Here is a 12,333-nt window from a genome sequence, read left to right on the forward strand (position 1 = left end):
AGTCAGTTAAATGATTTTGAAAATTTTACCTTTAGTCTCTCTGTGCCTCAGCTCCCCATTTGCAAAATGGGAATAACTTTCCAATCTCACAAGGATATTGTATGGTGCTCAGATACTATGGTAATGGGGAGCTATATAAATATACCTAAGATAGAGAGACCTCTCAAGAGGTCAGCAGCATCTTTCAGAATCAGGCACTGAGAGCCAGATTTACTGTAACTTTCCATGACAAGACCATCACCTCAGCAGTGTGAAATTAAACCACTGATAAAGTTTAACACCAAATTTACACAGGCCCAGCAGCCACCTACATATGGTGCAACCCAAGAGAATGGTGTAACCCATCCATCCAGACATCTAGTTGAATTTATAAAAGCACCTGAGTTAGGTTCCTAACCCCCACTGAATTCAAGGGGATTTAGGCACCCTGCTTTAGGCATTTTGTAAATCCTACTAGATGTCTATCGATCTTTAGGAGCTGAGAATAGGTGCAAAAAAGCATGTGGCTCAATCAAACTACCAGCATTGGTGTCCTGGAACAATGGTGTGTCTAGACCAGTATTTACAATTATCCTATCTCACTCGTGTTGAAACACTGACCACAAACACCAGTCTAGGACAAACTCACAGTAACAACATCTAATGATGCCGTAACTTTATGTTTGTTCCTCTGATGATGTCCCTTTTAAAGCCTCCCTCCAAGTAGAACAAGGCTGACACGTAGATCATGGAAACGTGTAATGTAAAGGCTTGCCCTTACAGGACACTTTTACACAGGGAAGCCACTGAAGATTTGTGCAGGCAGGAGATATTTGCCATAGGCCCTGTACATGACTTTTTATCCTCCTGGTGCTCTCCAGGTATCCCACAGCAACGATAGGGAATATAATAGGCCTGCAAGCCGCTGATGCACAGATTATGGAATGAAGAGAGAACAATGGCAATGTACGCCAAGCAATCCAGAATGGAGCCCAATGACTCGGAATACCAAGGAACTGCACGTAGCAGTGGCATCTATTACATCTTTTAACACAGTGGCTGCTGTATATGCTCTCCACTGGCCAGTGTGGAGAGGCAATCGCCATAGTCCCACAATCACCCCACCACCTCTGGAGTCTATAGCATTAGCAGGAACAGAAGGATCAAGATTTCACCTGATCCATGTTTAAGGGAGGACCCTAAAATAAATGATGACTACAGGTGGCCTCTAATTAACCCATTACCTTAAGGAAAAAACAGAGACTTTCACCCCTCACGATCAGTTTCCATTGTTAAGGATAAATCTGCAATGAAGATGGCTGGAAACTTTTTTTTTTTTTTTAAAGAAATAAAACCATAAGATCAGCCATGATATTTTTGAGTCTCAGAAGTCAAGAGACTGTAGGCTTGACAGGCCAGCTCTGTGGGCTATCACTAAGGCTGCGAGTCTGTCACGGAGGTCACAGAAGTCACGGATTCTGTGACTTTCTGTGACTTCTGCAGTGGCTGGGCCAGCAGCAGCAGTTTGGGTGTGTGGGAGTGGGCTCAGAGCTAGGGGTTTGAGGGGTGCGCTTAACTGGGGTGGGGCCCCCTGCAGTTCCTAGGTCTCCGTGCAGTGCTCTGCCAGCACCTGCAGGCCCCGCCCCCACAGCTCCCATTGGCTGGCCCCTGCCTCCGCCGCCTAGGAGCTGCAGGGACATGGAGCTGGGTAGGAAGACCTGCCAACCCCCACCCCCACACCAGCAGGGGTCCCAGGTCACCTCCCCCAGCATCTGTGGCGGCCCCGGACTGCCCCCTGCCCTCCCAAGCACCTCCATCCCCCCCACCCAAGTTTTAGTCAGGGCAGGTATTTTTAGTAAACGTCATGGACAGGTCACGGGCCCGTGAATTTCTGTTTAGGGCCCGTGACCTGTCCATGACGTTCACTAAAAATACCCGTGACTAAAACGTAGCCTTAGCTATCACCAGCTGAAATCAGCTTACCTTCAGGGTAATGGTCTTCCACAGTGATAATTCTGCCTTTGGTTGCTCTTGCATTTTCAAGTATGGTCATCTTATCCAAGGGTTTTATAGTGAATGGATCAATCACTCGGATGTAGATTTTTTCTGTAGAAGTGGAATTGTAAAGTTATTGTACAATATGGTATGTGCCTTTGAAGAATGTGAGAGTTAAAAACTTCTGTGAGAAATCCAGTGCGAAACCCTGAGAGGCTCTTGCATATTTACTGAACAAATGGCTCTAATGATTTCCAGAGTATGATTTGCAAATTTTTTATTCTGAACTCATGAGTCATGCATGCTCCCTCCCCATTCCCTCAGTTCCTGGAGATGGCTCCAGCTCTCAGCACAGAGAACTTTACCTCACAGTAAGTGCAGTATGGTAGCTGGACCCAGACTGAAGCCTTTTCACACACAGTCTTTATATGCTACTTGCAAACTGTTCGAATTTCACAAGCCAGAATTGCTACTTCTCCTCTGGCCAGCAACGCAATCTGAGTTTATTCTGCCATCAACTCAGAGTCCGAGGCCCAGGTTGTCTGCTAAGGCACAGCACAACTCAAGGGCACGTACAAAATGGCTTTAAGCTACCTTAGCTTCCCCCGTTCTTGGGCTAGCTGCTTGCTGAGCCAGCTCTCACATATCTCAGAGCAGCATGAGGCCTGGTCTAACTTGTACCAGCTACCAACCACGGCAAGGGGCCAACACAACAGCCAGGGATCGCTGAGGCACAAGGAAACCTCTGCCACGTTATGCTGACAGTTAGGGGATGGCTTAGGCGCTGCTATGTCAGCTCTATGCCATCAGAGGATGCCCCTACAATGGGATGATCCCTCTGTGGTTGGTTATTCTGACTTCAGGGCTTGCGGTGAAGTGCAAAGCAATTACAGTGCAAAGGAGAATCTGGCCCTAAGAATCAAACTTACAAAATGACGCAAGCAGCTCAAGGTCATGGTAGAACCTCTGTCTAGCCAGGCACAGTGTGCAGAGCTACCCACTAAGCCATCTGAAGCATTAATTGTATTACACTCTTGTAATCTATTCTTGGGCATAGGCTATTGAATTAAGAGGTGGATTTTGTTGGTCACATTCTCCTATTATTCCATTGAAGGATTTTTGTTTACCCCGAGAAATGTCACTGGACTAGAACATTGTCCAAGGATAAGGGCTTCCTGCTTCTATTTGAATTCTGAGGCACTGATCAAAAAATCAAGTTAGCAATGCCTACAGCAAGAAGTACTGTGTACCAAAGTCCTATTTCAGTGATCTTATTCCTATTATAGCAAATAATTTATGCAGAACATTTCAAATAAACAGGTCAGATTGGTTATTCAGTACGCCTGTTAACTGAAACAGAGTTAAGTGTGCCGACACAATGAATCACTTCCTTATACAGTGTTTAGCACATTCTGGGCACAATAAAAAAATAAATTAGTACTCGGCCAACTGGTTCAGATATCCTAGAAAAACTTTGGCTTACTGCAGTGTATTAATCCATCTTCAAACAAACAATATACAAGGTATAATCAAAAACTAAGGTGATAAAATAATGCAGGACTTAAAGCAGGGGTTGGCAACCTTTCAGAAGTGGTGTGTCGAGTCCTCATTTATTCACTCTAACTTAAGGTTTCACGTGCCAGTAATACATTTTAACGTTTTTAGGAGGTCTCTTTCTATAAGTCTATAATATATAACTAAACTATTGTTGTAGGTAAAGTAAATAAGGTTTTTAAAATGTTTAAGAAGCTTCATTTAAAATTAAATTAAAATGCAGAGCCCCCCGGACCGGTGGCCAGGACCCGGGCAGTGTGAGTGCCACTGAAAATCAGCTCGCGTGCCGCTTTTGGCAAGAGTGCCATAGGTTGCCTACCCCTGACTTAAAGAGTAAGTGTAAATGATAATATTAAAAATATTTCAGAGAAAGGTGGTATTTGTAACCCAAGGCAGATTTTATCATTTTGAGTCCTGGTTGTTGGCGTAGTTCAATGGCAGCCAGCCTGTGCCATTGTATGCTGTATTAGTATATTCTGACTGGTTAAAGAAAACAGAGAAGTAACAGTTACTCTTGCTAGCAGCCTCACTAAAGTAAACAAGATTACTCACAGGAGTGAAGATTTACATAATGGGTTGCATATTGTGTATTTCAATTAACAGGAGATCAGCTGTTCTATAACATGTTTTTAAATGAGTTTCTGATTAGCAGAGTTTACATTTATCTGTACAGAAGACTCGGCTATCCAGCAATCAGGTTGGCTGGTACTGATTTCTTTAGGTCTAGTTACAAATAAGTAATCTCCATTCACCTTTCTTCAGCTGCTCTGCTGCAGCTAGTGCCTCATGCAGAGTCACTCCTGCTCCAACAACAGTGACCTGGTCATCCTTACTCTTGAGCACCACCTGAGAGGAAAAGGCAAATAAGAATTATATTTTTTTTTAGTTTCCTCTTTATGATAAATATTGTTGATGGTTATTTGACTAAGATTCCTTTAGTTTTCATTACATATTGACTAGGTGGAGACAGAATACCCTGGAGAAGAAAGGGTTTTTGAGAAGGAACCTGGTATGTTATTTCAGATGGCACAGATCTCTAGACAGTACTTACCTTGGCCTGTCCAATCTGGAAGTCCTCATTGCTGCTATAGATAACTTCATTTTCAGGACGACTGGTCCTTATGAAACAAACGCCCTGTTTCCAAAAGGAACACCGCCTGAGTTACAAAAATAGCTGTGGCTAAGGCATTCTAATTTTTATACCCCTAAAACAAACTTTCCAGAAATTGATTTTTTTCATTCCACTTAGCTCTGGTTTCATCTCTTCGATATTATCAGTGGTTTTATTGAGCGAACTTTCCCTGCCCAGCAATTCTCCCTAAATCCATCACTAGTGCTTTTCAATTACCACTACTCTCAGTCATCGCTGCACAGTTAACCTCTTTTTCATGGTGCACAAGCAATTTAATATCTTACTTCTCTTCCAAAGGTCATCCAATCTTTGCTCCTGGAAATGAAAATCCTACCTCGCCTAATTAGGATTTAAAATCTTACCACGCTGCTAGAAAAGCTAAAATCTCTAGTCAGTCTAGCAGCTTGAAGATCAAAATAAACTGGGCAAAAGAGGAAAGCCTCAACTAAAAGCAAGGAAGTTCATATTCTTTCTGTTCATGTTCAAATGCTCTTCTAAAGGAAAGTACCAATTCTGTTAACAAACCACTACTTGTATTCTATCCCTCTTTTCCCTTGCTCTTGCTCTCCCGTTCTATGTTTTGCATCTCTCTTACTATTGGCCATATCTGACACACCAACATCTCGACACTGCTTTGGTTAAGGCAGCATTAGGAGAGGCACAGGAGCAGCAGATTATTCAATCTTTGTTTAGGCAAAAACTCTTTTTTAATAAGTCAATAGGAGTTTCACACAAGCAGGGACTGCAGAATCTGACCTTTTGTTGCCAGCAATCTTTGGAGACAATGGATCAAATTCAGTCAAAGGCAGCCTGGAGTAAGCAGGAATTTAAATGGATTTATCCTCAAATCCCCATTGTGAGATGGGCAATGAAATCCCAGAGAAGTTAAGGGACTGGCCCAAGGTGACACAGGAAGTCTGTGGCAGCACCACCAACAGAATTTAGCTCTCTCATAGACCAATCTCTTAACCACAAGTGCATCCTCACTAACAGGAGAGTGGAAGAAAATGGGCCAGATTCTCAGGTAGGGTAAGTCAGCATAGGTCCAATGGAGCTACAGTGACTTACACCAGCTGAGGAACTGCCCCATATGCTTCAATTTTTGTCTATTCCATCCCCAACGTCTCCAAGTCACACACAGCTGGGCTGAATGTGGTCCCCAAAGAACACCACCCTGGGGTAAGTTACACTTTTTGCCCACCCACTGAATACCAAATCAGAGCTAGTTACACCGTACCATTCCCCCGTTTTTGAACCAGTTTAGACCCAGTCTGTAAGCATTGTTCAACCGTTTACGTGAACATGCCCTAGAGTACAACACATCTCCCATTTGTGCACTCAGCACCAGTCAGGGCAGAGTTTGTCTATACTGGAGCTCTAATTTCCAGCTCAGGCAGATATATGCATGCTAGCTCTGACTGAGCTAGAGTGCTAAAAATGAAGCGCAGACGCAGAAGTGCGAGCAGCAGGACAGGCTAGCCTCCCCGAGTACAATCCCGTCTGAAATCCTAGGCATGTACTCAGGTGACTAACCCATCCTGCTGCTTGCACCACTGTGGCTATGCTTCTATTTTTAGTGTATTAACTCAATCAGACTAGCACAGGTACAGCCATGATGCTGGCAGATCAGGTGGCAGCTTATGTCAAGGCCCCAGGCCTCACTGAACACTTACAAATGCATAGCTGGAAACCAGTTTTGCTTGCCCGTATGTTAGCATTACCAAAATAGATATTAGATGTTAAGTTGACAAGAACGTGTTTAGACTTTATAAAATGCTTGTAGGATGCTGCATGTACTGATATCACTTATAACCTCTATAGCCCATGGTATAAATTATACTGAGCATTTGCATTCTAAACCTCTGTAATTGGGTAACTCACCAAGCCTGTCCTGCCTACAAGATGGCCCACTGAAGGCAAATGGGGTATTGTGTAGCATCAAAGGAGAAAGGGCCTGTTGATTGCATTCCTAACTCCCTCCAGGAAGGAGAGACCTATGCATTAATTCATCCCATCAGTTTGGACTCTGGAGTGGAGGGGAAATCTAATTATAGAACATACCATCTGTTTGGGGTGTCTGCCTTGCCTTTTGACAGTCTGACAGTGCCTTTAAGACACTCCACACAGCATGACAACATGTATCCAAGCTGGAAATCACACCTACAACTCCAGTATAGACATATCATCAGACTTCTCTAACTGAAGGAGATGTGCTGCCACAATGCCAATGCCTTTGAAACTGAGGCATACAAAAGATGGGCTAGTAACAAACAAAATTTCCATCACTTATAAAAATACATTTAAAACAAATACATATTTTCCAGATCAGAAATGCTATGGCATAAACCTTAGTGTTAGCAGCTATTTCTACTGCTTTTTCAGTGGATACAGCATCGCTAGGATAGAAGACAGTTGAATTGGGAACAGCACGGAACATGCACAGATCTTCCAGCCCCATCTGAGAAGGTCCATCCTCTCCTAAAAGAAGGAAAAAAACAAGCACAAAATGGAATGAATATCTACTCTGAGGACTCATTACAGCAGAGAAGGTCAAAATAATATATATTTATATATCAGGCACACAGAGGACATGCAAGTCTACCTGGCTTCAGAAAAGAATCATCTTCTCTTTAAACTTGGAACCATATAAATAGTAAATAAGAAGACAGAAGGAAACTAAAAAGAAAGAGAACTAGGGTTATAAAGAAAAGAAACAGAAAAATAAAATGCAACAACAAAACAATAGTAAAGAAAGAAGCAACTAAAACAGGAAGTGTACGGAAGTAAGAAGAGGAGCTATAAGATATCAAAGCACCTTCAGATTTACAGTTCAACACAGAAGTTTTGTGAGCAAAAGTTACGCTCAAGTAAATGGTGTCACTGGATTTAGACTACTGGAAATGTGAAAGGAGAATCACTTCTATTTCATCAACAGTTAATAGTCCATTTGATATGATTATTTTCAGATTTTTATGTTTGTTTAAAAGACTAAAGGAGGATCCATATGTTGTAGTAAATAGTCTCATGAAAGAGCAGTAAAAAGTACAGATATTATTCATTTAACTCTTCAAGTATCTTATGGCATAAATTGCAGGTCTATAAAAAGACTCAACACAGAAAAGTGTTCTGTATGCCATGAGTCGCCACAGTTAAAAAAAAACCAACAGAATTCCCTTATGTAACGGGGGTCTGGAGATGGCACTATTCCAGACTAACCCTGCAAAGACTTCTGAATCCAATCATGTCACTGCCTGCAATGGCAAAGGACAATCAGGAGCAAAGCTTTTCTGTACGAGCCCACTAACTGCTACAAAAAAGGTTACAAAAGAGTTGACAAGAAGAGTGTGTTTTTGCAAGAGAAGCCCCTTCGTGCCCCCCCCCCCCAAAAAAAAACAACCCAGAGGAATTTTCAACACTACCAAAAAAAGAAAACAGTACCAAACCCTGGCTGCTACGTAAGCTCAATGAAAATAATGTCCGAACCAGGGCAAAAGTGAACAAGGGGTCTTAACCTACAGTCATGACATGGGAAAAACCTCCCACTGACATCCATGTACATACAAGCACTTGCACTGAATGGGACTTCAATAGGAGTTTTCCCATCATTAGGTCTGCACAGTGGTTATGCTTTCCATTGAAAGTGGCAAGCAGAAAGGCAGAGACAACAACTAATGGACAAAGCAAAAAACCCAGAAATTCAATAATATTAACAGACAATTGAATCAAAACCCAAGATAAAGATTCTAGTGTTAGTTCCACTTCCACTTATATTTCAGGCATTTACAATCCACCTTCAATATTATCCATTATTGTTTAGCACCAACAATGTTCAAGGTGCTTTATAGGTAAGTATTAAGACACAGTTCTGCCCAAAAATTACTATTTAAGTAAAAGTCCTGTTAAAGCAGAAATTTGGCATACAAGGGCAACTAAGAATAGAAAATGATTCAAGTTATATATGTAACAACCCCCCCGCCTCCAACAAAACCCAAGAATGTTGGGGTTTTGAACTCCCCCCAAAATGGCTTGAATTACAAAATGTCATGTGATTTGTCAACACGTTATAATCACTAATATTGTACATTAAAACAATCATTAAGACGGCACAGATATTTAAAACAATCATGTACACATTGTCATTTCGGTTCATACATATTTATACTGTCCACTTATTGGCTTCTATAGCATACCGTAATGGCTCATAAACCATTATGATCTAATCAGGTGACTAACTAGTTTTTTGTTATTGTTTAAAGTACATATTTACAAATCTGACTCTGACCATTCATTTATTTTATTGGCCCAATTTTCTAAACCACAGAAGCCCAAGATCACACACAGCTGTGTGCCCAATCTTCACAGTTAATTTCCACCACTGGTCAGTTCAGGTTCTGAACTCAGTGAGAGCCATGGGTTTCTATAAAAATAATTTTTTTTTTTCAAACAATGTAAACAACAACTCTTTTTGAGCCCTCCTATCTCAAAAGGACTTTTTCCAATTTTTCCCAAATATTCTCCTTTGCAAGACTGTTGGTAGACATACAAAATTTTAGGTGCAAAGAAGTTTTTTCAAACAGGTTAGAAGTGGGGACAAAATCCAACTTATAATGGAAATGGTCTTATAACCATAACTATGGAGTTCCCACTGTAGCTCCACAGTAAAACAGTCCAAATGACAAAGGCTGTGAAGCAGATCAGAAATCACTGCTCTCACAAAGGCAGTACAGCTAGTTATTGGAGTCTCATTTTCCCCAGCCAGTGAAGGCTAAAAATAAACACTGATTTCTCTGATGGGGAAGAGGCTCCTGTTCCTTTGGCTTTTGCTGCTGGTTAAACACATTAGCATTAGATTGTGGGAGCTACAGACTATGAAAAGGAGGGAGGACTGGTCTTTACAGCAGGGGCGGGCAAACTTTTTGGCCTGAGGGCCGCATCGGGTTTCGGAAATTGTATGGAGGGCCGGTTAGGGGAGGCGGTTGTGGTCCGGCCCCCACCTCCTATCTGCCCCCCCATCCAACCCCTCCTGTTCCCTGACAGCTCCTCTGGGACCCCTGTCCCATCCACCCTGCCCCCCCGCTCCCTGTCCCCTGACCGCCCCCGGGCCCCTGCCGCCCCATCCAACCCCTCCTCTCATTCCTGATGGCCCCCCATGGGACCCCTACCCCATCCAACCACCCCTTCTCCCTGTCCCGACTGCACCCGGAACCCCTGCCCCTGACTGCCCTCTGCCGCCCCATTCAACCCTCCCTCCTTCCTGACTGTCCCCCCGGGACCACTGCCCCCATTCAACCCCGTTTCCCCCCCCCGACCCCTATCCACCACCCCGAACTCCCCTGCCCCCTTACCGCACTGCCTGGAGCACCGGTGGCTGGCAGTGCTACAGCCACGCTGCTGCCACCACGCAGCTCAGAGCACCGGGTCAGGCCCTGGCTCTGCAGCTGCGCTGCCCCAGGAGCTCACAGCCCCGTCGCCCAGAGCATTGCACCGGCGGCGGGGCGAGCTGAGGCTGCGGGGGAGTGGGGACAGCAGGGGAGGGGCCGGGAGCTAGCCTCCCGGGCCAGGAGCTCGGGGACTGGGTAGGATGGTCCCACGGGCCGGATGTGGCCCGCGGGCCTTAGTTTGCCCACCTCTACTTTACAGGAACAAGGTTTGTAAAGAAAAACTCTTAATGATACACCCAAGCCGTAATCCTATATGCTATAGTGGGTGTGGAGACACTCACCTATGGCTACATTACGAGGCTTTTAGCAATACAGCTGTGTTGCTAAATGGCACGCAGTGTAGCTGCTGTTTGTCGGCAGAAGACAGTGGTTTTGTTGGCAGGACAAAGCGCTGGTCACACCGGTGCTTTTCGCTGGTAAAATTTTTGTCGTTCGGGAGGATGTTTTTTTTAAACACCCCTGAATGACAAAAGTTTTGCTGACGAAGTGCCAGCATAGACAAACCCTAAGTGTTTGCTATGAAGATATAGCACATGACCATCCACTGAGCTGGGACAAGGCTCTATCTTCCGGCTTGTCTACAGGAAGTTTTTGTACTGCTTTATATTGGCTTGTGGTAAAGTTAAAGCGGTACAGATCCCTAGTGTGGATGCCATTATACTGTATAATTTAGATATTAGCATAGCTTATTCATGTACATTTACGAATACACACACGATATGAAAATCTGCTCCTCCTTTCATTTTGCAATCTTTATGCTTTTTGCCTGCTCCATTCCCCAACATGAACAGACATGCATTGGGCAGTTGTGGAGGTAAGCAAAAACTGGAAGGGGTACTGCTAATTCCTTAACTGTGCACCTACTTCACAGATCCTAGTTGTCTAAGCTATCTGTAACGTTAGGAAGTTTAGTTTTAATAAGTTTATTAACAACTACAGTAAGTAAGAAATACTGTGATAAGTCAAAATTATATCAAACGGGTAAGTTTAAATAGCAAGCCCTATCTCCCATAACAATAATAAAAATCTACTAATATCTAAGACGGACATAGTATCTTTCATTCATAGAACTTAAGGCGCTGGACAAAAGTGGGTATCATGCTGCTCCCATTTTAGGGATGGGGAAAATGAGGCAGAGAGAGCAAGCGACTATCAAAGTCACACAGCAAGTCAATAGCAGAGATGGGAATGGTCATCACTGAAGCCACTGAATATTTCTGGTAAATAACCCCACGTTGCACTTACCAATAGAAACGCCACAGTGAGAGCCACAGAGATTGATGTTACTCTCAGAAATGGCAGCCATACGGATCTGATCAAAAGCTCTGGTGAAAAAGGTGGCAAAGGCACTCGCAAAAGCAACAGTCCTGTCGCGAGTGGCACAGCCAACTGCAATGCTCACCTGGGAGGAGTAAGAGGAGGGAAGTCAATTAACAGGGAAGGGTACATGATGGTCTGTGGGAGTTTTCACTGTGAAACCTCTTTATCTCTTGTGAGGAGTACCTCAGAAATTCCTACTTAAAATCTCTCTCTTTCACTAACTTCAAATCTTGTCCCTATTAATTGGATCTTCACTTAAGGAAAGCAAAGGCAATTTCTCCCACCCAATCCTTCTGCTCTGGACACCCCAGTAGCGTCCATTCTATTTATTAATTCTTATTGATTGTTTGTGTAGCATCAACACCTTTTCTTCACCTATTTCCAGGCAGCCATTCTGAGGACTCTCAGACCTGACTCCCTCTTATCTTTTCTTTTTCTGTAAATGAAGGCTGTGCATTTTCAACCTGGAGATTTTACTACCTCCAATTTGTGGAGAGTGATGATGTTAACAGCTATGGATGGGTTTGTCCACCTTTGCTTGGACTGATGTCTACCAAAAAGGTGCTTCACCAATGTAGATGAGAGCAGAACACAGAATCACTAGAATCCCTTGATACATTTACACAGTACCTTTTATTTCATTATCACAGAGATATTATTCTGCTCTTGGGGCTGATTCTCTCTCACTGACACTAACGTAAATTAGGAGTAACTTCACAGAAGTCACTGGAAGTATGCTGAAACGAAACATGCGAGAGGAGATCCTGTGGTCCTTAGGCTACAAGTTATTGAAAACCAATGGCCAAATTCTGCTCTCACTTACACCCAGGCAGTTTCATTTGCTTCAATGAGGTTGCACAAGTGTCAGACAGAATTTAGCTGAAAGAACATTGTATTATTCTATGACATAAG

At 43.3% G+C, this 12,333-nt stretch overlaps 1 protein-coding gene across 2 annotated transcripts in view; it reads right to left on the reverse strand.

Annotated features, from left to right (window-relative positions):
* Positions 1–12,333, reverse strand: part of TKT (transketolase) — a 34,186-nt gene that overhangs the window by 628 nt on the left and 21,225 nt on the right. For both annotated transcript variants that reach the window (XM_065408398.1, XM_065408399.1), the window contains exons 9-13: positions 11,347–11,503; positions 7,008–7,138; positions 4,580–4,663; positions 4,281–4,374; positions 1,963–2,085 (exon numbers count right to left, since the gene is read on the reverse strand). In XM_065408398.1, the coding sequence (XP_065264470.1) occupies positions 1,963–2,085; positions 4,281–4,374; positions 4,580–4,663; positions 7,008–7,138; positions 11,347–11,503 (589 nt within the window). The remainder of the gene's footprint in view (positions 1–1,962; positions 2,086–4,280; positions 4,375–4,579; positions 4,664–7,007; positions 7,139–11,346; positions 11,504–12,333) is intronic.

This window comes from Emys orbicularis, chromosome 7 (genome assembly GCF_028017835.1).
Source record: "Emys orbicularis isolate rEmyOrb1 chromosome 7, rEmyOrb1.hap1, whole genome shotgun sequence".
In the NCBI taxonomy this organism is placed as follows: Eukaryota; Metazoa; Chordata; order Testudines; family Emydidae; genus Emys; species Emys orbicularis.